At 36.5% G+C, this 27,750-nt stretch overlaps 1 protein-coding gene across 5 annotated transcripts in view; it reads left to right on the plus strand.

The window, feature by feature from the left end:
* Positions 1-27,750, plus strand: part of LOC138692714 (zinc finger protein 239-like) — a 110,570-nt gene that overhangs the window by 33,063 nt on the left and 49,757 nt on the right. For all 5 annotated transcript variants that reach the window (XM_069815887.1, XM_069815890.1, XM_069815889.1 and 2 more), the window contains exon 5: positions 15,445-15,545. In XM_069815887.1, the coding sequence (XP_069671988.1) occupies positions 15,450-15,545 (96 nt within the window). In that variant the 5' untranslated portion in view covers positions 15,445-15,449. The remainder of the gene's footprint in view (positions 1-15,444; positions 15,546-27,750) is intronic.

A 27,750-nucleotide genomic window follows, 5' to 3' on the forward strand; every position in this document is an offset into this window, starting at 1 on the left:
TTTGATGCTGTTAATATTAGTGAGGAATCTCATAGAATCTATTGGAGTTGTTTTGATTCCACCAGTAACGAGCCTGAGAGCTTGGTTTTGAACATATTCTATTTCGTTTATGAAAGGTGAAGTAATTAAAATTTCTCCGCAGTATGTCAGCACTGGCTGTAGAAACATTTTGTATGTAGTGTTCAAAGTATTTCTAGAGCATCCCCATTTCTTTCTGCTAGTCTTCTTAGAAGGGAGAATCTTTTACGAGCTTTTTCAGAAATGTATTTCAAATGGTTGCTCCATGTCAACTTACTATCGAATATATCGGATATTGAATTCTCTCTTAGTTTTTTTTTTTTTTTTTTTTTTTTTTACCAAGTGAAAATATTTGGTAGGTACTTTTGCTTAAATTGAGTGTTATCAAATTTGATGTATTCCATTCATGTAGTTGATTCAGAGCTTTAAGAGCGGAATTTTGAATTTTGTCTCTATGTCTGTAAGATCCGGAAGTCCACAAAACTATATCATCTGCAAATAGTGAAATTTTCATGTTTGATTCCTCTAATAGGGAGGGTAAGTCATTTATACAAATATTGAATAAAGTTGTGCTGAGGACAGCGCCCTGAGGTAGACCTCGATATGTTTGTCTGTAACTAGAAAGTGAGTTATTGAATTTAGTGGCAATGAATCTTTGACTTAGGAATTCTGATATCCATCTGAACATATTGCTGGAGATACCTAATTTCTGGAGTTTTAGTAATAATTTATTTCTCCAAACAGAGTCATATGCTAACTGAAAGTCAATAAATATTGCCAAGGTATCTTCTTTCTTGTTAAAACTGTCTTTTATTTCTTGGCCGAGGCGTATGACTTGTTCATTAGTAGAGTGTAGTTGTCAAAAGACAGCTTGTCTTGGTGATAAAGCTTACTAGTGCTATTGGTCGATAACTATGACCAGGTTTCCCTTTTTTGTGAATTGGTACAATGATTGCTTTTTTCCAAGCTGCAGGAATTGAGGTGTTCCGTTATAAATTGAAAATGGATAAAAGTACAGAATTGGCTTTTTCCCCCAGATGTTAAAAAATTCTGAATGAATTTTGTCAGGACCTGGAGATTGCTTGGTTTTTAAATTTTGTATAGCTATAGTTAATTCTTTGGAAGTAAAATTTTGATGAAATATTTCAGGTTTTGTGATATTACTAGTAATATTATTTTTATTATTTTTATGTAATTCTCTTCTGATACATTTGTCGGTTTTTTTATATTGGGATGTAATCTGTGAGAGTTTGAGTATTATTTATTAAATGCGTTTGCTGTATCTCTACTATCTGTTAGCGTTTTATTATGAATAATAGGTTGGCTATTATTTTCCTGTGTATTGGAAATATTCTTCAGAAATTTATATGTTTTAGCACTATCGGTTCTGTAATTAATATTTTCAATAAATTTATTTTAATTGTTCCTTTTTGCTGTTATGATTCGTTTTTTAAGATTGACAGTCTTCTTCCTCCAGTCTTGAGTACCTTCTGGTGTTTTGCTATGTTCTGCTTTGGTTCTTCCTTTATCTCTATCTTGTTTCATTAAAATCAGGTTTTCTGTCCAGAATGGGGTGTATTTTTTTGGTTTGCCTCGTGGAATGTGAGAGAGAGAGATACACTTCAGGTGTGCCAATAGTACGGAAGTTACACGTCACGGTTTTTTCAGCATTTGTCTACAGGAGTTGTGTATCCAGTTTATAATGTTGAGATCACTGGCTAGATTTAACCCTAGCACAGCTAGCATAACGACAGCGCATCTCTGGCGCAGTGAGCTCTGTTCAGGCACCACATTCACGGCAGCATTGATCACTTTTGTTCCTGAGAGTCCAGGCAGGAGCAATAAAATCTAAACTTTCGGTAGATAGTTCTATATTTGTTTCGTAGTATTGCAATTGTCGTGGCAGAGGTAAGTTGCAAATTTATTCAAGATAGAGCATTCACCCGCCAATGTAATGAATATCGCACACTTTTATCACAGCCACAAGACATTTAGGTGAATGTTACTTATGTCCCGACCAATATAGGAGACAGACCAGTTCTCCCCTAAGAGCGCCAGTCCTTATATACTCGTCAGTCAAGGCCTACGGACAAATAAAAGCAATTGACAATAAATATCTCAGTCATGACAACCTCATAAAATTCCTATCAAGTAGACCTGGTTGGCGAGTTGGTATAGCGCTGGCCTTCTATGCCCAAGGTTGCGGGTTCGATCCCGGGCCAGGTCGATGGCATTTAAATGTGCTTAAATGGGACAGGCTCATGTCGGTAGAGTTACTGGCATGTAAAAGAACTCCTGCGGGACAAAATTCCGGCACATCCGGCGACGCTGATATAACCTCTGCAATTGCGAGCGTCGTTAAATAAAACATTTAAACATTTTTTTATCCTATCAATTGAATAATCGATCTTGCTACGTACAACATAATTATATATATATATATAATTACCCATGTCAGCGAGTACTGACGGCCACTGCAAAATACGATAATTTGGTCCAGGAGCATTCTCTTTTGGCACAAGGATGATTTATGTAACATGTTTCTAAATTAGTTTTTTAAATGCCGGTACATTCTTTAATATATCACTGAAAAACAAATGTGAATATAGGATGTGGAGTGAGTACGAAATTATTATTATTTTTTTATTTTTTGGCGCATCGCTTTTACGTAAATAACGACAAATAAAAACTAACCTGCCACATAACATTATTTTAAGAAATACAGGCAACAAGCATGAATAATATTCACCATTCTTATTGATCTTGGGATAGAAAAAAGAACGTACGGAATAGAAATTACATACAAATGTGCGTGTTATAAACAATAAGCAAACCATCTTCGATTAATCATTTCGAAACAACGTGAATATAGTGTGGATTGTGTAGGAAAATAATTTCTTATATGTTGCTCCCAATGTGCATCATAATTAACTTATGAAAACAAATGAAAATTAACTTGGCATATAAACACTATTTGAAGAAAGATAGGAGATATTAAGTAATATTCATCGTTCTTAATGATCTTTGGATGGAAAATAACTATGAAATATGTATAAAATAGAAGTTGCATACAGGTGAGCATATAATTTAGTGCAAGAGTGGCCTATATCTAACGATGTCTCCCAGCAAATTACTTAATTTAAGAACAAAAAAATCGTGTTAGAAGATTGAATTTGTGTATTTTCTCTGAAACTTTCCAAATATTTGTAGACAGTCTTGTACATTACATTGCCGAAAATTGGTTTATAGCGCAACATTGGCAGTGATAAAAGGGTGAAATATTCGTTTAGTGGCCGATGGATACTCTACATTGACCGACATTTCAGTTTTTATTGCACTACATGTATATATAGAATCATCAGCATCATCATCCAAACAAATAGCCTATAAGGCCTAAGGCCCGTTATGGTCTCAGTGAGACATTCTCTGTCCATTTTTTTTTTTTTTTTTTTTTTTTTTTGTACAGCTTGCAGATCTCTTCCCTTGGGGACTGTAATGAAGCATAGCTTTTGGAAGTCTATTCCGATTCATTTATTAGACATTGTTTTTCCATTGCAGCTGGTACTTGTTTATAAGCTACGACACTGGTTGTAATTGAAGTGTCTGTAAGATATCCCCATTTCTTTTGTGGTCCAAGGGACTATACAGAGTTGCCATACGTACGATTAGTATGTTGTTTACGACATTTTATCAACATATTAAGTTATTTAGCGTCTGAATGAGATGAAAGTGTTAATGCCGGTGAAATCAGTCCGGGATCCAGCACCGAAAGTTACCCAGCATTTGCTCATATTAGGTTGAGGGAAAACCCCGGAAAAAACCTCAACCAGGTAACTTGCCATGACCGGGAATCGAACCCGGGCCACACGCGCTAACCGTTACTCCAAAGGTGTGGACTCGTACGATTATAGTGGAACGTAAGCGACTCTTTTGACTAATTGTACGAGGTACGACCGAACTATATGTCGTACGCAATTTTGTACGATTGTTTCACTAAAGGGACAAAATTATTTTGGAACTTATAATGTTGGGCTATAATTAAAATTAAATTATCGGTTAATTGGTCCCTTTTCAGACAACTTTTTTTCATTCAGTGAGTCGTTCACTCTGTAATACGAAAGAAACTTGCTTTAACGGGCTAAAGATAAATATGCACGGAATATGTATTGTATTATTTGTCTTTCTCGTGTTAAATTTTAACGTACGTGTTAACATGTTTCAGCCCTGCTGCTGCTGCTGTTTTAATAAGTCGGCTTTTTCTTTGTCATCAGTTAGACTTTCTCTATTTTGATTTAATAAAAGCATTACTCCATTTTTTTTTTTTTTTTTTTACTTTTATAAATCTGCCTCCATTTGTTACTATCATCTTCTTTTAAAATTTTTTTTTAGAAAATTTTTCTGGGCTATCCTTTTTTCATACTCAAATTTCTTAATTAATTCGACATATTTATCCCAATGCTCATGACTTCTCTTACGTTTACTAAATGCGCACCTTGTCTTTTTCTTTAAGTAGCGAATATAATTAGTGTAATATTATTCTGGATCCGGATTTTTCTTAATTATTTTAGAAAGTACACATTTTACTAATGCCTCGAAAATTATACTCAAATTTATGCCACACATTCTGTATATTTCCTTCTATCCTTAGAAAGTCATCATGCTTTTGTCGTAGAAACGTTTGTAATTCATGGACATCGGTTTTGTTGAAGTTCCATACAGACTCTGGACTTGACCTCGGATTTACTGTGTTCTCCCTGAAGATTTCTAATAAGACGCTATTGTGATCACTTATTTTATGAAGACTTTCGGAGTTGACAGAGAGAGACAGGTCTTAGTAGGTAAACATCTAAGAGGGCATTGTCACGCATCGGGCCATTTACTACCTATGTGAAACCACTACGTCAGATCAATTCATTAACAAGGGTCTGTGCGTCTCAATTTGTACTTGAAATCCCGTTCCAGTTAATTTTTGGGAGGTTTAGATCCCCAGCAATTACTACGTTTCGGTCTTCTGATACTGTATTAAGATATTCATTAAGTTTTACAAAGTTAAATTGTTTAATTCACTGGGTGGTCTGTAACATGCTAATACATCTAATGTTTCTGGCCCATTGCTAATACATCTAATGTTTCTGGCCCATTTCTTATCTGAACATTTAATATTTCAACTTCCTCATGTATTCACAGAAGATTGCAACTTATTTATAACTTAGTACAAACGAAAACTCCCCCTCCTGTATCACTTCTTTCCTTTCTGAAGATCCTATAATCCGATCTGAAAATTTCCGAGTCATTTATGTCTTCCCTAAGCTATGTTTCCGTTCCGATTATTACATCTGGATTATAAATATCAACTATGTTCAAAAATGGAATAAGTTTATTTCTAATACTCCACCAATTAACCTGCAGTTGTCTTAATAGGCCTGTCCTTACTTGAATGTTCTGGATCTCCATAGCACCTTGTCATCACTGCTGGTCTTTGCCGCCCGCTGATAGGTCTTCGACCCCACCCCCAGCTGGTAGTCCCTCGCCCCCACTGTCCGCTAATGGTTCTTCGGTCCTGCTGCCCGTCAATAGGTCATCGGCTCCACCGCCCATGTCGTAGAAACCACCCACGCGAGGAGGACTCCCATTTCTGCAGCTCCCTTCCGATTTAAATGGATTCCGTCTTTTCAAAAGCTTCTGTCGTCTATCCGGGAGTTTGGATCGACGAAACGTGCACAAAGACACTCCAGTACCCACTCGAAAGCTTTATTCGCACAACCCACTTTTCTCCAGTTCACGTCCCTCCATCTGACGATTCCACTGATGATGATCCCAGCTGCCGGATATTTCTTCTTCGTTTCCATCACCAAGTCATACGCGTCCGCCATGCTGCAATCAATACCTCTCCGTCGCAAATCGTTTGTTCCTGCATGAAGCACTATGTTTTCCGGATCCCCTCGTTCCTGCTTCTCGAATACGCTTATCATCTCCTTCACTCTAATCCCAGGATAACACTTTGTCGCCAGCTCTGGTTGTAGATTTTCTACTGACGGATGATGATGCTTGCCGCACCATGCTTCTTCTTTTCCTTCTCTTCGCCATTTTCCTTTTCCCGTCCCAGCAACTTATTTTCTTCCTCCAAATACTTAATTCGTTGCTCTGCTTTCTCTAGTTCTCGCGTGGTTTCTTCACCTCGTTCCGAAAACTGATGAGTTCCCTATTGCCTGCCTCGTTGCCGCAGTCCTTGCACAGCCACGTTTCTTCTGCTATCTGTTCCATCTTGATCTTCTGACATGTCAGATGAAACCACTTCTCACACTCCTTGCACAGCACGCCTACCCATAAGTTCTTTCTGCAACTCCCACACTTGACATTGGTCGCCTCCTTGCTGCTTGGAGGTCCTGGATTCAGTTCGATACCACCAATAATTAGTAGTATCGCGATCACTACGTGAAAGAAGAGACACTCAGCCAGACCTGCCAAAGCTGTCCCTTTCACTCCCTGCCACATCCTTGACCTTGCCGCCCAGCTGCCTATCTTAGCCTGGTATAACTTCAACTCACAGCCCATTGTCCTAACCTTTCCTTCTCCGCTGTATAGGAATGCGTCCTTCCTCTCCACCGCAGTGAAATATTGGGGACCCTGGACCGAAATGCTTTGCTTCTGAACACATCCAAAACACATACATTGGTTCACACCACATGCTTCAGAAGTTAAAACCTGACACTTTTTGAAGTCAAGTTTTCTTTTTTCTTCATCGCTGGAATATTAAAAAAAAAAAAAAACTCGTGCACTCTAAATATCACATGTTCTGCCTGGCTGCATATGTTTCCCTTGCGTCACTACTTGATTTACTTAGAGATACGCTGTAACAGAAATATTACTGTACTCGAACGATGTGCTCTCTAAAGGTGCGTACACACTTAGCGAACGAACAACGAACGAACGACAAACGATTGCATTCGTTGATTGAAATCGGTACGTGTGTACGTCGCAGCAAAGGCAAACCGATCGTTTGGTTTGCCTTCGGAAGTGATCCGTCGCTTGTCGGTACATCAAAGGAAGTTGGTATTCGTTGTGGACGGGATTTGCCACTAGCTTGTAGTTCGTAGCAGAACGCAGCGCTTAGTTCAATTTCACTAACAGGATGTCGAAACTGGAGTGGACGGAAGACGCTGTTATAAATCTTATTAATGCATATAGGGAGCAGGAAACTTCATGGAATCCCAAGTATCCTACTTACCACAATAAAATAAGAAAACATGATGTTTGGGAACCTATTGGAAAGATGTTTAGCTGCAAGATAGGCGAGTCAAACACGTGCAAAATTTGAAAATTATTTTCGTTTATTTATTTTCAGTGGATATATGTTTTTTGTTTATTGTAGGGAGCAGAAGTCAAAAAGAAAATTGAATCCCTACTGACATCATTCTGGAGTGAAAGACAGAATTCCATAAAAAGTTCTGGAATGGGGAGTGATGAAGTGTACGAGTCAACTTGGTTCGCGTATAAACATATGTCGTTCCTTTTGGACAAATTCACGCCCAGAAAAAACAAAGTTCCAACCTTGTGCACACAAAATAAATTATTGGCATTGAAAAGTGTCTTTTCGTAAGCATGATGCGCATACGACAAACACAGACAAATCTCTCTTTTTAATATTTTAAGATAATTATTGTCAGTGAGGTATCCGTGTACTGAAACTTTCCCCTGGGGCCTATTTCATAAAAGTAATATTACTAAAAAGGTAATAACATTAAGTAATATTATTACTGTTCTGTTTCATAAAAGTAATATTTAATAATATTATATATTACTGTAAACGCTCATATTATTACTAAAATAAATAATAATATTACTAAAGTGTTTCATAAAGCAGCAAAGATAATTAAATTTATTAATAATATTAACGTTAGTTCCATGACTGTATTTTAAGTAATAGTTTAATAATTTGTAAAAAGTAAATGCCAATGTAGGGTTAGACTTTGAAGATAAAACCATGAAACCATTTGAAATGGATAATTCTGACTCAAATAGTGATGAAGAGGGAGTGTTTGTCCGACGTCCAAGAAATTTTAGACAACGAATATCCTACAACCATATGCAAGAAAGTTACGAATATAATGAAATAGTTGACCTTTCAATTCGAGAACTTTCGCAAAAAACTCTGTTCCTTAAAGTTATTTTCACGTCTTTTCCCCATTTTAAAAAGCATAAGAGACAAAATGAATGACTAACAAAGTCCCTCTCCATACTTACAAATACAAACTGTCATAGGCGCCAATGTAGGTGGACCAGGCTGAAATTGAAAACTATCTTATCTAATTGTAAAAGAGGAACAATTGGAAAGGATGAAACCTAAATTAAATTCAATTACAGTATAGAACTGTTAGAAAGTAATTACTGTATATTTTACATTATTTTATGTTATTTGAATGATTGAACTTAACGTTTTTCCCTCCTTTCTCGTCATTTTTTAAATTATAATAATTGTTCAGAAATATATGCCTATGGGACATCTACATAACAAAATACAGTAATATTAATATTTTCTGTACCTATTGAAATGTTTTTTCAGTGTATACTTGTGACAACCTGAATCTATATACTCTTCACTAATTAACATTGCGAAGATCTTGGTGAGCCAAAATCTTTTGCAGACATATATCAACAAGTAGATCTATTACAAAATATGTGGACTACTTTAAACCACCCCTATTGAGGGCATAAACTAAAATTAACTTACGAGATTTATAGGTACCGTATCCACAATTCCACATCACAATCTCTAATTAGAACATATGTATTTGCATTTTGTATAGTCAGGTAACTTCTTGAAAATACTACTTACAACATAATCAGCAATAAAAACCCATTAAGACAATTTCAGTATTTTTATTAATTTCGTCATAACATTAATCTTCTACAACATCCACACCTTCATATTTTCTAGGAACGACTTCACCGCGTAAGTACTTATGTCGTTATTGCATTACTTATTTATTTTTGGTAAAAGAGTAATTTTTATATGTATTTATTTACGCTTGCACCAATAATTTTTAAGCCTTTTTATATAAGTACTTGCGCAGTATTCCGAATTATAACGGAACTTGAAATATCTTACATAAGACGCTTTGCAGGGTCCACTAACCCTGTCGTTAACACTGTCCTTAAGGCTGGTACAATATTGTCATCAAAAGTTTTCACTGCTTAACATTTTCATATGGTACTTCTTTAGATAACGAGGTCCAATTTTTCCACACGCGCGCGCACACACACGCTTCTGTCACTGATACACTGTTTTTGGAATTGCAAACTTTACAACAGCAGAGACGTGAACAATTAGGAATGATAAATATCTGTTCACAATATTTTAGATTTATCATATTGTTTCTTTTACTCGTAAATCAACTGAATCAAATAACAGAAACAATAACTTCGAGTTGCAGTGATTTACAATCTTATCTGAAATAAATTGTCTCCCAAACCTTCACACATATTACGATTTACTCTGTTGTTGCTATTAAAGATAGTACTTCAAAACTTATTTCATTCAACAACTGTTAACAGAGAGAATAATATAAATAGCTGTAGAGTGCAGACCAACTTGGTTATGTTTGTCAGCCTTAACCTCAAATCATCTGGCTACTGTACGTATTTTATGACTTGTGCAAAACGTTTATGAAACAGAATTTAGTCGGTTAATAAAATTGTTTTCATGACTGCAATACTATTACTTAATATTATTACTGTGTTTATGAAACAGGCCTGCACTTGCTATAATTATATTTTCGTCTGCCTTTATAGCGGATAATCAGCGAATGTGAATGTTTTCTGACAATTTGCTGATGATTTGTACGTCGCTTCAAACAGCGAACGAACAACGAAGTTTTGCTTCATCATTCGTTCGTTGTTCGTTCGCTAATTGTGTACGCACCTTAACACACGCCACAACTTCTTATGCAATATAACAGTCACAAAGGCCAACCCCCTACTGAGGCAACATGGCAATGTATGTATGTATGTATTTATTAACACTACAATTGGGTATACACCCGGTGGCAGTGATATATAATATATAATAATACCATTACAATAATACAATAAGTACAGCAATAATAAATAAAATAAAATAAATGCAAATTTATTTCTAACTATAAATAAGTAGATGCAATAAACCTAGGACTATAAATAAAAACTATTCTATAATGATGCCCACAATAAGCAAAAGTAAATCTAACTTATAAGTACTTCTATTTCACGAACTATTACCAATTCAAGTAATTACATATCCATGTTGAATCTTTCGTACACTACTTTAAACACTTGAATATAAATAATGGATCAAATGGCGGTCTTACTCGTGTTAATTATATAAGCATGTGTGGCTTACAGCTGTTTCGGTGTTACTTGACACCATCCTCAGAGCCTACTAGAACCCACGCACCCCCACAACACGCATCGAAGTTGAGATAGCGCCGAGATCTAGTAGGCTCTGAGGTTGGTGTCAAGTAACACCGAAACAGCTGTAAGCATCACATGCTTACATAATTAACACGAGTAAGACCGCCATTTAGTCCCGCGCCGTGGCGTTGTGGTCTAAGGCATCCTGCCTAAGATTCGCATTACGGAATGCGCGCTGGTTCGATTCCTCATGGGGGAAGAAATTTTCTCGTGAAATTTCGCCCAGTGTATGGGACTGGTGCCCACCCAGCATCGTGATGCACTTGGGGAGCTACGATAGGTAGCAAAATCCGGTTGCGAATACCAGCTATAACGGCTGGGGAGATCATCGTGCTAACCACACGATACCTCCATTCTGGTTGGATGATCGTCTACCTCTGCTTCGGAATGTGGGCGTGAGATCAGCAGCCGGCTGGTCGGTCTAGCCCCTTCACGGGCTGTAGCACCACGGATTATTTAAGATCGCCATTTAACGAGTACCTTAATTAATTACATATCAACTTAATTATATATCAACTTAATTAATTACATGACACAACGTAATTACACTGCACCTCCAATTATATTTTCAGTCTAATCTTCTCAACCTTTTCTTAAATGTATTGATTTTAAGAGGACCATCCTGAAAGATTGCCGCAGGTAAGCTGTTCCAGTTTACTATTGTGCGGTTAACAAAGGAAAATTTTGCCACGTCCGTTCTTTGTTTTCTACACTTAAACTTCCTAATATGATCTGCCCTGCCTAAGTATGATGGTGTTGCTAATCTAGCATTGATATTGGTCCATGCTTTGTGTCCCATTTGTGCCTTAAACAATGTGGTGAGTCTGGTTTTTCGTCGCCTTGATTTGAGAGAGTCCCACCCTAAGTCTTTTACTATCTCTTCACCATGACCCTTTCCCATTCTGACATATTTTGCTGCCTTGCATTGGACCTTTTCAAAAAGAAAGAGGAGTTGAGCTCAGGTTCGAACTTGGGTCCCCATACATCACAGTCATTCATCTTACCACAACGCTACAGAGAGCTTTCTAATGATACATAGGAGGAATAACGATAGCAGTAAGTCAGCTATGCGTTTGTTTTCTTATAACTACATCTGAGTGGTGGAGGCTTCTAAAAGTAGCACGCATTTAGGAATGTAGTGTAAGCTCGAAAACCTGCAATTTTACAATAATTGTATAGAGGGAATGGTTGAACCTAAAATTGCGGGATTTTTTTCTTTCGGGCAGACTTAGAAACTCATCCTCTTTGTACCTGAAAAGCTTCTTAATTTCAGATTTAAATATGAGAGCGCCAATGTTGTCCTTGATAGCGATACTCCTTTACGAGACAACATTGCACTCCTCTGATTGGTGGAAGCCGTGAAGCTGTTGAAGGTCATATGCTGGATATTTGCTGCAGAGAATAGATCCAATACCCCAGTATCCCATACTGGTCTGTAGTACTTTGGTGAGGAGGTGGGGTCATTGTTATTTACCTTCCTTTGGTAACGCAATCGTATAGAATTACTTATACAAAATGTTGTTGAGTGTAAGAAATTGAAATATACAATAGCTTATTTATACAGAAGATGATGAAGTACGAGATTTTTATTTAGGAGAGCTGTGACATTACGTATGTATGTATTTATTTACACTGCAAGTGGGCAAGCACCTGGTGGCAGTGGTATATACAATATAAACAATACACAATAAAATTATAAGCAATACACAATAAAATTTACAATACACAATACAATTTTACAATACATATACAATTTTATACACAATACAATAAGAATACACAATACAATTTAACACAATAATAATAAAACATAAATAAAATACCTAATTTTACAATACAACCTATATAATTATGTATAGGCCCTACATAAGTTTCAATAGTCTTTCACTTTACTCTCATCTCATTCCCTGTAGTGGCACTATGACGCATTTCACTGACACTTTAGCACACATTTCACTGACACTCTGTAACACATTTCACTGACACTATAGAACACATTTCATTGACGCTATAAATTATCACTGATCGGAACTGTTCACTGCACTGTAAGACCATAACTTCACTGACTCACCTCGCTTCACTGATACAACAGTTCAAATAAGTCAAATAATTACACCCTTATGCATACTTATAAACAGTACTACATTTAAACTAAACATTTTCTAGTCTAAGCCCTCTTACACGCTGTTTTTAAATAATTTACAATTCAAACCAAGGAAGTAACTCGTCAGGCTAAATAAATACATGTCACCTTAAAAAATTATAAATTGGATACAAAGTAAATAACATAAAATTTAGTCAGAAGTAATGTACGCACTAAGAGTGACACTTCCTTCAAAGGCTGAATAATACAGAATGTGCTTAGAATTACATTGTGCTGAAATAAGTACATTAAAAATGAAGTACGTAAAAATAAACAGGTGGTTGATATGACAATATCTGCATTCTTCAGCAAATCCTTTTAATGATAAGTGTACTGGTATATACATGATTTTCAATGAAGAGAAATTTATTAATATAATGTGGTTGTTTCCAAAGAGATATTTAGCCATCACGATAATCAAATTCAGTGTTCTTTGTTTCAGATATATTTTTCTTTATTGAAAATAAATACTTACTTACTTGCAAATGGCTTTTAAGGAACCCGCAGGTTCATTGCCGCCCTCACATAAGCCCACCATCAGTCCCTATCCTATGCAAGATTAATTCAGTCTCTATCATCATATCCCACCTCCCTCAAATCCATTTTAATATTATCCTCCCATCTACGTCTTGGCCTCCCCAAAGGTCTTTTCCCTCCTGTCTCCCAACTAACACTCTATATGCATTTCTGGATTCGCCCATACGTGCTACATGCCCTGTCCATCTCAAACGTGTGGATTTAATGTTTCTAATTATGTCAAGTGAATACAATGCATGCAGTTCTGCGTTGTGTAACTTTCTCCGTCTACCTGTAATTTCAACCTTCTTACCCCTTGAAAGTTTGAATGTCTACTATACTAGTATGTCTCCGTTTATTTATCAAGATACGATCTATTTGGTTGCGTGTCAATCCATCTGGAGAAGTCCAAGTATCTTTATGTATATCCTTATGGGGGAATGTTGTATTTTTGACAATTACATTTTTGATATCGCAAAGTTGACTAACCTAACTCCATTGTCATTACTAGTTATGTGTAGGCTCTCTTTTCCAATAGTTGGTTTAAAAATATCCTCCCGTCCTACTTTAGCGTTGAAATCACCCAATAAAATTGTCATGTGATATCTAAATAACTGATCAAAAGTATGTTCCAATTCCTCATAGAAGCTATCCTTTATATCGTCGTCTTTCTCTTCAGGAGTGTGAGCATTTATAACTACGATATCGCTCAATGTACCCTTAAGTACTGAATATGATAACCTGTCACTGATAAATTCGACCTTTTTTACTGCTGATTTCATTGTTTTATGAACAAAGAATTCTGTTCCTAATTGGTGATTATTGTTTCCTTCCCCATAATACAACAAGTAATCTCCTATTTGTGATGTGCCATTCCCATCTAACCCAACCTCCTGTACTCCCACGAAGTTTATTCTATATGTAGCTAGTTCTTTTGCTACTAATGTTACTCCTCTTGTTCTATATAGACTACTTACGTTCCACGTACCAAATCTCATAACCTTATTGCTTTGCTGTGTCTTGCCAGAGAATCAGTCCCATTCCGAGGCTTATTGTAGGGATTCGTAACAAGCTGATTTTTACGGTGATGGGTTGTTAGCCCTTCACCCAAACACCAAGCTGGAGGACCACCCCTAATCAGCTGTCCACTACTGTTTATTCAATATATTCGCAGCTACCCTCCATATCTGGAGCCGTCTCCTGTATCCACAACCTGAGAGTGAAAATAAATAGAGTAGCTAAATGGTCTGTGGATAATCTTCGGGGCTTCTACCGCGTTGTCTTGGTGTTGGTGGCTGACGTTTCGACCGCTGTGTTGTGGTCATCTTCAGAGCAGTTGTTGGATAAGGAAATAGTCTGCGAGCTCGTATATATATAGTAGTCTCGATGGGGGGAGTACTTTCGGTGATAGGTCGTAGGTTTTCCTACTGGCATCTGATTGGTCCTTCGTTGTCCAATCCAGTTGAGGTCTGTATGGAGGGGAGTATTCATATTAAATACTGGCCCTCATAAGGTCCGAAAGAGTGACCTTGATACCGTGCCCGATGTCCGGATAAAAGGGGGGGCGCCGCGTACATGTGCAGACCTGGCTTCTCGTTCCTTAGTATGATCTTGGAATAGACTTCCCCATGAGTTGCTGAGTAGTAACCCCTCGTCCTTGTTGATGTTGTTGGGATGTTGTTTGATGTGGAAGGCTTCTTTGACCAGTCTTCTGTATAAGTTGTCTTCTTTATCTATTATCTTGATATTGTCGAATTCGATGGCGTGGCCTGAATCTGCTGAGTGTAAGACTATTGCTGATTTTTCGTATGGTCCGTATTTGCAGAGTCGGATGTGTTCCTTCCTTCTATCTTCCACCGTACGTCCAGTTTGGCCTATGTATTTTAAACCGCAGCAGCAAGGGATCATGTATATTCCGGTTGATTGGAGGTATGGAAGTTTATCTTTGACTTTGACTAATGAGTGGGAGATCCCCATCGAGACTACTATATAGATACGAGCTCGCAGACTATTTCCTTATCCAACTGCTCTGAAGATGACCACAACACAGTGGTCGAAACGTCAGCCGCCAACACCAAGACAATGCGGTAGAAGCCCCGTAGCTTATCCACAGACTATGTACACCAGCCGCGGAAGCCTACAAGAACAGAGTAGCTAATGTTTTTTTGTAGTAAAACTCTACTTTCGTGTAAGATGTTATTAGTTTGCAACATGTTTAGAAACTTGTGAAGAAATAGTTCATAACAGCTTGTAATAAGTGTTTTGCCAACTGCTCTCTTTCTTTACATCACTTCGAATTACAGAATCTCTTCTTTCAGTCCTGATGGATGTGATCAAGATGAAACCTGAGGTTGATCCATTGGGTTCACAACCACATGATGACACATATGGAACAGAGGAAAATAAGGCTTTATTAGAGGTAAATAGAGAAGTATTGCTGTGTATTATTATTTTCTTTGTCTAACAGTGATAGAAGTGCATACATTTCCCACTTTATATCGAATAGACAGAATTAGATTCCCATACCTTAATTAGCTGTGTGGTATAATGCGTCATGATTTGGACTGGTGGTGTGAATTGCGCGTGGATTCGAGTCTGGATGTAGGAACCAATTTTCACATGAAGGTCCACTATACTAAAAGCCAGGTTATGAACCGACTAAACAGGAAGTAGTTGGCATGGCGAGAGGAAAGTGCGGGTTAGAGGGGTAGCCTGTGCAGTGATGGCACGTTGAGTGTAGGTGTTGGAGGGGAAAAGGAGAACGGAGCTTTTCATTGGACCTCACGTGAAAATGTCGTCTGCTAACGAAAATCTGGCAACGGAATCATGGAGACAGTGTAGCCAAACTTCCCAGTTCATTTGCAGTACCACGTGCATTACAAGTCGCATTTCGTACCAGCGTCATTAGCTCGTGCTTTCTTAAAAACAGTAATTTTAATTACTAATATTGTGGATAGTGTTATCCAGAACTATATACTGTAGTTATTTTAAACATATTGGTGACAAACGCTGAACATGCTTTGAATCTCGCGCCACTATGTGGCAATAGAGCTCAGAAAGAGAGCAACAGAACGTTGCTTCCGGTTTAGTCGGTTCATAACCTGGCTTTTAGTATAGCTGTGTGACCACTGCTCACCCTGCATCATGATCGAGGAATGCAGAGCCGCAGTGAGTAGCTTAATGTAATTTGGCCTCATAATTCAGCTCCAACAGTCTTGGGATCAATGTGCTGACCACACGTTATCCTCAGTACTGGTTGCGGGATCTTCTACCTCTCTGCGGGTAAGTTGGTATTAGGTCAACTGTCAGATGATTGACCTTAGTACTATTTGGAATTTTCTGCCATAGATTATGTTATGTATACAGGAATATTTCTGTGATACAGACAGCTTTCCTCAACCCTTATATAGTTTTTTTTTTTCCTCAGATGTCTGGCTCCAAAAATCTCCATCTTCCATGTCCTTCTTCTTCACGCTTCTTCGTGTAGTTTGTGGCTTTCCTCACCTCCTCCTTTCAGGCCGCTTACATTTGAAAACTTCTTTATTTAATTCATTTTCTTCACTGGACATTACATGCCCATACCATTTTGACTGCTGATCTTCACTTGCAGTTTATCTTCTATTGTAATATTTCTCACTTTATCTGCTCTTGAAATAATTAAAATAATTATTCTTGTTGAGTGTCTTAAAACTGCAGCTCAGCGATGACCAATTTATTTTTGTATTTCCTAGTTAGCATCCAAGCTTTGGCACACATAAAATATAACAATTGAGGCGATAGCCGGAAAAGGGACCCATGGGTCTATAGGCCCTTTTTCGGGAGAATGTTTAATTCGATTCTCCATGTTAAAATCTACTTGCTTACATAGTTTCGTTTCAATATCTTGTACTCAGAGGGCAGGATAGCTAATTGAATGAACCCATGTACTCTTGCGTAGTTGTGGAATGCAGCAAACATGAACACAGCTTCAGGGAAGCACTGCAAGCAGTATAATTGTGTTATGTGTAGCAGTTGTGATCTGTGTGCGATCTGAATTATTTCAAAATGGGATGAAATTAACATAAACGAAAAAACAGGAGACAGGACATGAAAGTGAACTTAAAACAGGAAGACAGAAAAATGAATAAACAGCATGATATCACGTATGTAACTTCGAAAGGTGCTATTGTTGAAGGTAAGTTTTTGCACCCATGACCTCCTGCTGCCAGAAGGAATGTTTCTCCAACGGATGAACGGAAAGATCTCTTCGAAATATTTTACAGTGGGCAAACAAAGTTACTGCAGGATGCTATAGTGGCAGGCTTGTTATAAAAAAATTCTTCTAGTCATAAAAACTTAAAATCCAAAAGTAAGTCGTGAAAATGCATGGACATATTCTCTGCGTTGAAGTGGTGTTCAGCAAGAGGTGTGTCGTCAAATGATTTTGGGAATCTTCAAAATGTTTGCCAAAAACTGAGAGTAATACAAGGGAAAATATTTAAAAGTGAAAGATTTGAGAGAAAAAGGAGTTCCCATGAAAACAGAAGACCATATAAAATGAACAACAATATAATGGGATTTACTGCAGTCATACATACAATCGATTCCACATAGCAAAATTCATTATTGTCCACTAACCCAAATCTAAATATCAAGATTCTCTTTGGGTTATCCTGTGATTATTACAAAGAAAAGACTGGCAAAAACTGAATGTGAAGTGCAAAACATATTGAAGAGAGAAGAGTTAGATTGGGAGAAAACATCAATGTACTTGGATGATTCCCAAAGTGAGTGTGAGTCCATCCAGGATGTGCACTGAAGTGTAAACTGCACTGAGTGTGAATCCATTCTAGATTGATATTAAATAACTTGTAATCTGTATTCTGTACCCAGTAGATGTTCTTGATTCTTAAGTATTCGGTATAATTTATGACGTAACTATGAGATATATGTAAGAAATATGATTTTACTAAAATAAGTATGAAATCATAAACCTCTGTAATGTGCGCCGTTCAATGCTGATATCAAATTTTGCTAAAATATAATCATATTGAAAGTATTTTGATAAAATAAACTTGTTCTCTGGAAAAAGGGCCTATAAAATGCTTCAATAAAATATATTCTTTTATTAACACTATTAAAGTCGGAATATATTATTTAACAAAAACTTGTACACAAATATTATTGTAACAGTATGAAAATTGTTATCTTGATAAAAGTGCATCGCAATGATATGCAAATAAATTTTTCAGTCATTGTTTTCTCGAAATATGACTTTTGCTTATGGGCCCTTTTTCCGGCTACTGCCTCAATTGTTACCATTGTGTTATATGTTAGCATTTTAGTATTCTTTATGTTTTTCCTTCATAAAACTGAATTAAGTAAACCGATAGCTTACTTTGTTAAAATGATTCTTGTTTCCATATTTAAATCAGTCAGTCTATTTCCTTAACCTAAAGCTGCAATGCACTGCTAACATTGTTTGCCATTAATCCGCAAGTGTTCAGTGGGACTGTATTATTTTTTTCTTCATAATTAAATTATTAGAAGTTCTCTTTTTGAATGTTCTAGTCATCTGCCCACATAATTAGCATTGTTGACCACAGGTAAATATGACTTGAGCATTAGCGAAGGGTAGATTACCATATGTAATATATAATATGGATTATTATTTTTTATGATGATTATTGTTATCATCATTATTATTGCTGTTAAAATTATTATTATTATTATTATTATTATTATTATTATTATTATTATTATTATTATACTTGCTAAGACTATAGGAGTTGAGAGTTGCTTGTCTTAACACCTTGTCGTAAATCTTTTGATCTGTGATTTTTTTTTTTTTTTTGCTGTTTAACTGACACGATTTGTAATTCAGTAATAGAATGAATCCTCGCCTAAATAGCTGATGGGTAAAATATGATAAGACACTTGTCGATCTGTTTGCCAGTTCTGTGCCTAACTTATATCAACCTTGGATTTCATATGAGCGGAAGTTTTCTCTGTACTTTGCTCATTCAAGCAGTATGTAGCATTTTGTTTTGAAGTATAATGTCTGAGATATGATTGTAGTTATCCAATGTGCTGTGTACTATGTGATGTCCCACACTCTCATGATCAGCATCGATGCAGCGTGTAGTGCCAATCACTGACAAGTAAAACAGTGACAGTAATGAAACAGCTGCATGAGATTAGAAGCTTTCAATGGAACTGACCAGGCAGAAGGAATAGAAGTAAAGAGTGTGCTGGTGGTGGACTGCTGAACTAAAGGCGCGGCAATCGTCATGGGCTCTTAAATCTCAGTAGTTTGCAATGGAATAAATTGTGAGTGAAGCGAAGTTCCACAGCACAATTTCATTACATTTAACCATTAAAAAGTGGAAGAGAAGTTAGATTTATTAATGATAGCCTAACTGAGATCTATAAGTAGTTTATGATAGAATATGCAAAGGGGGATCTATACCGATATATTAATAAATGTATGATTTTAATAGCATGCCAGTATGTCTCAGGCTGTAAGTCAGGTTGTGATAAGATGAGTAATAGACGTTTTCCAGGACACCGAAATACATAGATGATTTTTCAAAATAGGTTAGAGCGATTCCTCGAAAATATATGCAGCTTTCAGAAAAAAAGTAAGATCTGTGATTTAAATTTTAGCGAAAAGTTGGTAATTATAACATATTCTTTGATTGTGAGGGGTGGAAAGGTAGAAATACGAAGAGAGAATTGGAAATTGAAACCTGGAGAAGTCCTTCATATATTCCCTAATTTGCCTGAATATTTGTCAAATCCGATCAAGTCCTGAAAAAGTCAGTGATTCGACATTAGGTGCCTCCAAGAGGAGGAGGAGGAATGAAAATAAGAGCATACCAAAGGACAGAAGAGGCCTCACATCCCATTCAGTTATGGAGAACTATTTAACTACCGAACCTACTTCTTCGAACAAAGAAAGTTTAATTAAAATAGAGCCTTTGAAGGATTTTTTTATACATTAAAGACATTAGCTCAAAGAATTTCAGTGACCACAAGGGTCCTGAATACAATAAACACTACAATATAATGTGATTGGAAACATTAAAGAAAAAAGAAAGTTAAATGTTGAAGGCAAATTTAAGTGGATTAATTGAAATAGAGATGATAATGTAATATTTGAAGAGAATCTTTGATAATATTTATAAGAATAGACATTACATAATCAAAAGGAATGTGAAGTTCCTTAAGATAATAATTCCATGTGAATTTTGTATTAACCTCTACTGCCAAACAGCAAACCAATGACAGACCATTTGTGCTTTTGAGAAAGATAAGGCAGACAAGGTTCATATATAGACTTCTTCTCAATGTGAACTTCGGTGGCCTGATTTAGGTTTCTTTCGAAACGGGTAGTAGGGTCAAGAACAAGAGCCCGTTTTAAGCATCCGTTAATAGCAGTAATGTCTGCCCGTCTAAAAGAACCATCTGATGATACACAATGTATTTCCTCATGAATCTCCCAATTTAAAGTTTTTAAGAATGTCTCCAAAGCATGTGGTACACGATAATGTCTAGCATTGATCAGCAGCTCACCTTTATAGTATTGTCCAAGCACGTGTCCAAGTGACTTTTAAAAAGACAAATTAAAAATCTTAAACGGACACTAACTCGAACTATTATTAATGCTAGGGTTAATTTACTTGAACAAAAATTGAAATCAAGTAATTGCCAATGCACAAATAATAAAAACCTCAGTAAAAAACAAAAAATTATTATTGATGCTGTGGTTAAGAAATGCCAAGTAAAAGGTTCCCATGACATGAGATATAGTAATGATTGCAGTTTAGGGATTAGCTGCTAAAAATAAAATCTCCAAAAGGATACGTACACTGTGTTAAGTATGGATTATTACCTCTCCTTCAGAAAGTCATTTAAGGAACCTTTATAAAGACTTAAATGTTCTTCCGGGCTAAACTCACATGCACTGAAGGCTATTTCAGAGTATTACAAAGACGAAAATGATGAAAAAGAAAAATTATGGGGTAATTTTCGATGAAGTTAAGTTGAGAGAAGAGCTCCATTTTAAAAATTGTTCACTTCAATTACACGGGTTTCTTGACATGGGTGATCTAACTCTGTCTTAGAATAATCAAATAGCCAATAATGCATTAGTACTTATGTTTGTTCCTTTCCTGCACAATTGTGTCCAACCAGTGGCTATTTTATAGCTATGGAAATGCGACACCAGCAGATATTCTCAAAAAAGTTTTGTCCTGATAATTTTGCAAGTAAAAACTGTTGGCACATGTGTAGTTGGTTTTACGTCCAATGGGAGCCAGATAAATAAAAAGACATGGAAATCCCTGGGAATAAGCTCGAACCAGATTTTAATAATCAACCAGGCAGATGATACAAGGAAAATATGGGCATTTTGGGATTTTTTTAAACATTTTAAAGTGCATATAGAATTATTTCCACGATAAGGTCGAGCTTCAGTATCAAAGTGAAAATATAAATTTCAATTTCTATAGGAAAGTTTACGAAGCTGACACCTGTGAAGCAGCTGGTCTTAGAGTCTGTGCAAAATTAACGTAATCTCATTTAGATACTTCTTCGTTCCAGAAAATGAATGTAAGGCTTGCATTTCAACTGTTTAGTAGAAATGTTGTCAATGAAATAAGATTTTCTCTACAAACTGAGTCGGTGAGGTTCGAAGGTCCTGAACAAAAAATTCACAAAGATTTAAATAAGGTTTCAAACGTATTAAATTCACGCACACCATCAAAAGCATCATTCGATGTAATTTTCTACAGCTTCTAAAAAGTACAGGCAATACTTTCGCATCGTCTAGAACAATGAAATTGCTCCTAGTATCCATTCAGAGTACTCTGTAGCTAAGTGAATGGCTATGGACAAAGAGTACAGATATATTTTGACGTGTAAACTTAGCCAAGGTCCTTGGAACGACATTTCGGGATTCTGCAGTCTTTCACCTGTGACGACCATCCCTCGGTAGTAGACGTTCTGCAGTGTATTTACGTTCCTATTAAGCAAACTTTATCTGGAGGGATCTGTGAATTTAGAGTTGATACAGCACTCATTTCTTATGTAAATCAAATGCAACTACTTGCTAGAAAAGAAGAGGATCGTAATAAGAACTTAATAAGATATGTGGAATCATCACTGAAAGATAAGATTATAAGTCAGGAATCGAATCCACATTCCCAAGATTGGGAGAGTCATGTACCTGAATTAGAAATACTAGAGAGATATGTTTAGTTTACCATTTAGCTAGATAGGCCTACGTTCTGAAACATTCTACTAAATTGATTCTTTGAAAACTATATGCCCAGATTTTTCGTGAAGAAAAATGTCTAGAAGTGATTCCATTCTTATTGGAATAAAATATGTTGACTCCAATAGGGGCATTTCATTTTTAACTAGGCCATCCCATAGTGATTATGAAGTTTTATTTCAGACTCAAATAAAAATAAAGAAATGCTGGATTCTGAAAATGAAACGTGGAGTGCTTAGAATCGATAATATATTGCGATTCGGCCCTCTGAAGTAGATTGCAGTTTATAACATGTAAAAGATACAATTCCAAAACAATTATTTAATTACATGAAGTGCAGATTCTTCTTCCGAGTGAAACAAATTCGCAGAGAACTGCAGGCTTCGAAATAAGCGAAGTGAACGAGAAAACTTTCGAAAATTTCACAGAAGTAGTCTGTCGCGAGTAATAGCTAGAGCGAGAAAGTTGGGACCGAAACTGTTAAGTTGTGTGAGCTTGGACTATATCTCTACCGAATGAAATGTCAGTGAACCAGAATGACTAACAGAACGGGTGGTAACCAAACATGTGCTCCAATCATCCACAGCCTTAGAACAAGAAAATAATAAACGAATAATATTAAAAAAACAATAATTTGTAATTATAAACTTAGTAACTCCCAAACTAAAATAATTTACCCATACATATAGAAATAACATACAGTCCGGGTCAGCTTACTTCATACCCTAAGGGTGAAACCTAACCATTCCCCCCCCCCCCCCCCCATTACTTCATAAGCTAATGGATTATGGTGATTTTCTAGTTTGCAGGTTGAATTTCCTTTTTCCAACTTCATTTCGAATTTCGGTACTGAGAAATACAACTGGTAGTGATTTTCTAACTCTTTTGTTGTCAGCAGAGACAACAGTTGTCAGTAGTGTAAATTCCAAAATTTCAAATTGTTCTAGATTTCTGAGCCAAATTACTGGGGACTAGTGAAATTTGAACATACTAATAATATTACTTAATATCAATATTAACATAAATACATAATAGCCATTTTATGCGTTGCATTACTTTGTGTTTAAAATTCAAAATTGTAGTCAGATAAGTGTAAATAAATATAACATACGGTGTGATACATGCATTTGGGTGTTCGATAGAAATGCCATTTCACAATTTAATTAATTTCTTTCGTGTTTAGATTTTATTACAATAATGTCAAAGAGAGGAAATAGCATGGCAGCGACTCCTCCAAGAAAGAAAGCGTGTGCCATTCAGAGTACGCTTCAGGAGGAATTATGAGCATGGAGACAGGAGTTATGACTAGAATAGCAAATTATTATGATTTACCAATGTACATATGATATTTATGTGCAGGAATTCTACGTTACCATATGATGAAGGATGAATAGAACAGAGAAAAATTTTCTCTCGCACCTGGACTCGATCCCCGGTTTTGAGCTCTACGTGCTGACGCTTTATCCACTAACCCACCCCAGATTCCAATTCCGATGCCAAATCGAATACCCTCAGTTTAAGTTCTACCTCACAGTTTCCCTTTGGTGGCCTACCCTCATGCCCTGTGTCACAGAATATGTGACAGTGGCACAATGTCCGACGCACTATGTACAGAGGTGCACTCATTACGAGTGATTAAATGGCATATATTATTATACCGAAGTACATATGATATTTCCATGCAGGAATTCTGCATTACCACATTATGATGAAGGATGGATAGAACAGAGAAAAATTCTCTGCAACACTGTGACTCGAACCCGGGTTTTCAGCTCTACGTCCTGATATTTTATCCACTAAGCCACACCGGATTCCAATTCCCATGCCGGATCGAATCCTCTGTGACACAGTACATGAGGCAGGGCGCCAAAGGGAAAACTGAGAGGTAGAACTTAAACTGGGGGGATTCGATCCGGCATCGGCACTGGAATCCGATGTGACTCAGTGGATAAAGCGTCAGCATGTAGAGCTGGAAATCCGAGTTGGAGTCCCGGTGCCGGAGAGAATTTATATTTTATCCATCCTGCATCATATAGAATAGCAAAATGATTAGGAGTAAGTATTCCTAAGCATTAATTTAAAGCGACATTCGGTTTCCGGAGTTTGTACTAATCATTTCAAGTGATCAAACAAAATACATTTTTAGATTAGGTCTTGTGAATCGTAAACTGTTTAGTCAAAGCAGTGAATTTCATGTTGCCAGACAAAATGCATTTCAATATTAGATCATATTAATCTACTAATTACGGTACGAATATAATGTGTGAGAGGTTCAGGCCTACTCCTTCACAAGTTATTGAACCATTAGAAATCACCTCCCAACATAAAGATGAGATGCGGTAAATAAGTATATAAGCAAGACATTGTTATTATTATTATAATTGTTATTATTATTATTATTATTATTATTATTATTATTATTATTATTATTATTATTATTATAGTAATAGTAGTAGGGTGGCATTGTATGAGGCGTGTTCTTAAAGTAAGTTCCGTTTTCAATTATAGCCGTCACATCACTGCAATCGTTATGTTGCGCATGTGTGTTTTCTTCTTCAGTCCTCAGGCAAGCTGTGCATGCAGTTTCAGAGCTTCAGTCCGTGAATGTGTGGTTAGTTGTGATCAGTTGAAATGTTTAAAGTGATCGAGCACCCCGCCGACTGTGAGATGCGATCTGTTATCCATTTCTTGAATGCGAGAAACATCAAACCAGCTGACATTCATCGTTAACTTTACGTGAGGTGTATGGTGATGATGCCATTAGTGATGGAATGGTCAGAAGATGGGCAGCGTCTCTCTGCATGATGAGCAGCATTCCGGTTGGCCATCTTTGATCAATGACGATTTGGTGCGTGCTGTCGATGAAAAAATTCATGAGGACAGGAGGTTCACAATTTCTTCGCTTTCCTTGAATTTTCCACAAATGTTGCGGAGTCTTCTCTACAAAATTGTGACAGATCGATTACGATATCGGTACCCAAGATGCTCACCGAGGAACACAAAACCAAACGAGCTTCCAGTGCATTGAACTTTCTCACACGTTACAGTGAACAAGGCGATGAGTTTCTTGACCATATCGTGACAGGTGACGAGACTTGGGTGTCTCACATGACACCTGAATCGAAGCAGCAGTCCATGGAATGGAGGCACATTGCATCGCCAAGGAAAAATAAATTCGAACAAACCATGTCAACACGCAAGATCATGTGCACTGTTTTTGGGACAGAAAAGGAGTCCTACTCATCGAATTCTTGCCTCGGGGTGAAACCATTAATAGACAAACCTATTGTCAGACCTTGAAGAAGCTCCGTCGCGCAATTCAGAACAAGAGACGTGGGATGCTGACCGACGGAGTTGTGTTGCTTCATGACAACACTCGGCCACACACAGCTCGTGACACTCAAAATCTCATCTCGAAATTTCGCTGGGAACAAATTGACCCCCCTTCAGCCCGGATTTGGCTCCGAGTGACTTTCACCTCTTCCAACACCTCAAGAAGTTCCTCGGTGGTCAACGTTTTGATGGCGACGATGAAGTGAAAACAGCAGTGTGGGAGTGGTTCGCATCGCAGGCGGGCGAATTCTACAATGAGGGGATAGAAAGACTTGTGCCACGACTCGATAAATGCCTCAATAATGGTGGAGATTATGGTGAGACGTAATTGAAGTGTGGGGAATACAATGCAAGAAAAATGGTTTGTAAATATCTTCCCATTTACTTACTACACCCTTTTGGAACTTACTTTAAGAACACGCCTCGTAATTTTACCCTCTTTGGTGATATCTGATATTAGTTGACGACACTGAAGAGATGGCCAAATTACACTTTTGGGAACTGCACTTATGTGATCCTCACTATGGAAATGGGTTGTACGATCGGAATAGTGTATTAGCTAGAGGATATCTTCCGAATAAGCTGTCCATGTTTTCATTCGCTGTTATATTGTTATCCAGAGAATAAAATACTACAAAGTTGATCCAGAATTGGACATGAATATTTCCGATAATAATTAGGAAATTTTTGAGAACGTGAAAAGAATAAATAAATAAATAAATAAATAAATAAATAAAGTAAATAAGTAAGTAAATAAATAACTAAGGCACAGACCGGATCTCTCAAATCAGTATAACAATGAAGAATGTTTAAAGTTTGACATTCTAGAATCCATAGAGATTTATAAAGACAAAATTACAAATAAAAATAATTTAAATGATAATGCTCCAATTGACAATAACAATCTCATTGATCTGCGTATTGCTTTTCAATTTGTCCAGTATATTCATATCATACACCACATTCAGTACCTACTCACACCAGCATCGCATCTCAGTGAACACCAGCTGATCGGTCGTAAGTATTCATTCTGCACTATGGCCATTTTCAATTTTAAACACATTATTAAACTTCAATTTCAACACTGTAATTTTTGAGTAACATTATATCAAGAGATTAATTATCCTTACAGATGACCACTGAAGATAGGACTGCACATCCCTAGACATGTATAGTTTAAACATGATTATCAATGTGTGTTTTAATACTGTAGTAATTATATTGTCTTTGTATGTAAAATTTTTTAATGACTTGAATGAAAACACTGTCGAATTAAGACTAGATTTTAGCATGGCTGGTACAAACATGTCCAACGTTATGAATCCCAAGCTATTATCTTTTATTCGTAAGTTATGACATCAGTTTATTTGTTTACCAGCACATTCTTATTTATAGTCATTCACTGTCTCAACTAGCTTAAGTGTATCTTCTGCGTTATAGTTTTGATTTATTTATGTATAATAAACTCCGCAGAAAAATCAGTGATAACATGTTCAGAAATATTTCACAAATTACTGGTATTACTATAATAATACCGGACAGCTGTATACTAGCAACATTGGCTTGAGTGCGAAATATCGTGGACCTGACATCTACCGGAGAGGGATGGAATTACGTCCACATATACAAATATTAACATAGCGAGATTCGGACTACTGTTTAAAACGTGAGTTACTAATGTGGAATTATATATGAAACACTTAAGAAATGTTGAATATTATTTAATGTAAAATTATTATCTTATATCAAAGCTGCATATTATGAGAAATATTGCATACTTCATATTACTTTCCGTAATTAATTGTTACATATTTTTTCTTTGTTTTACCGAGACAAAATCAATCTGAATGAATTTACAGTAATGTTTTATATACGCATTGCTGACAACTGCAAAGATAAAATTGATAGTAATCTAATGCTTGTAATAATTAGTAAAGGCACGCGTACAACAATAAAACTTAATTTGATAAAATCTTAAAATCCAATACATTTTAACTTCTATTCATTTATTAGGTCTAAATAAAAAAAACTAATT

Source organism: Periplaneta americana, chromosome 17 (genome assembly GCF_040183065.1).
Source record: "Periplaneta americana isolate PAMFEO1 chromosome 17, P.americana_PAMFEO1_priV1, whole genome shotgun sequence".
NCBI classification, from domain to species: domain Eukaryota; kingdom Metazoa; phylum Arthropoda; class Insecta; order Blattodea; family Blattidae; genus Periplaneta; species Periplaneta americana.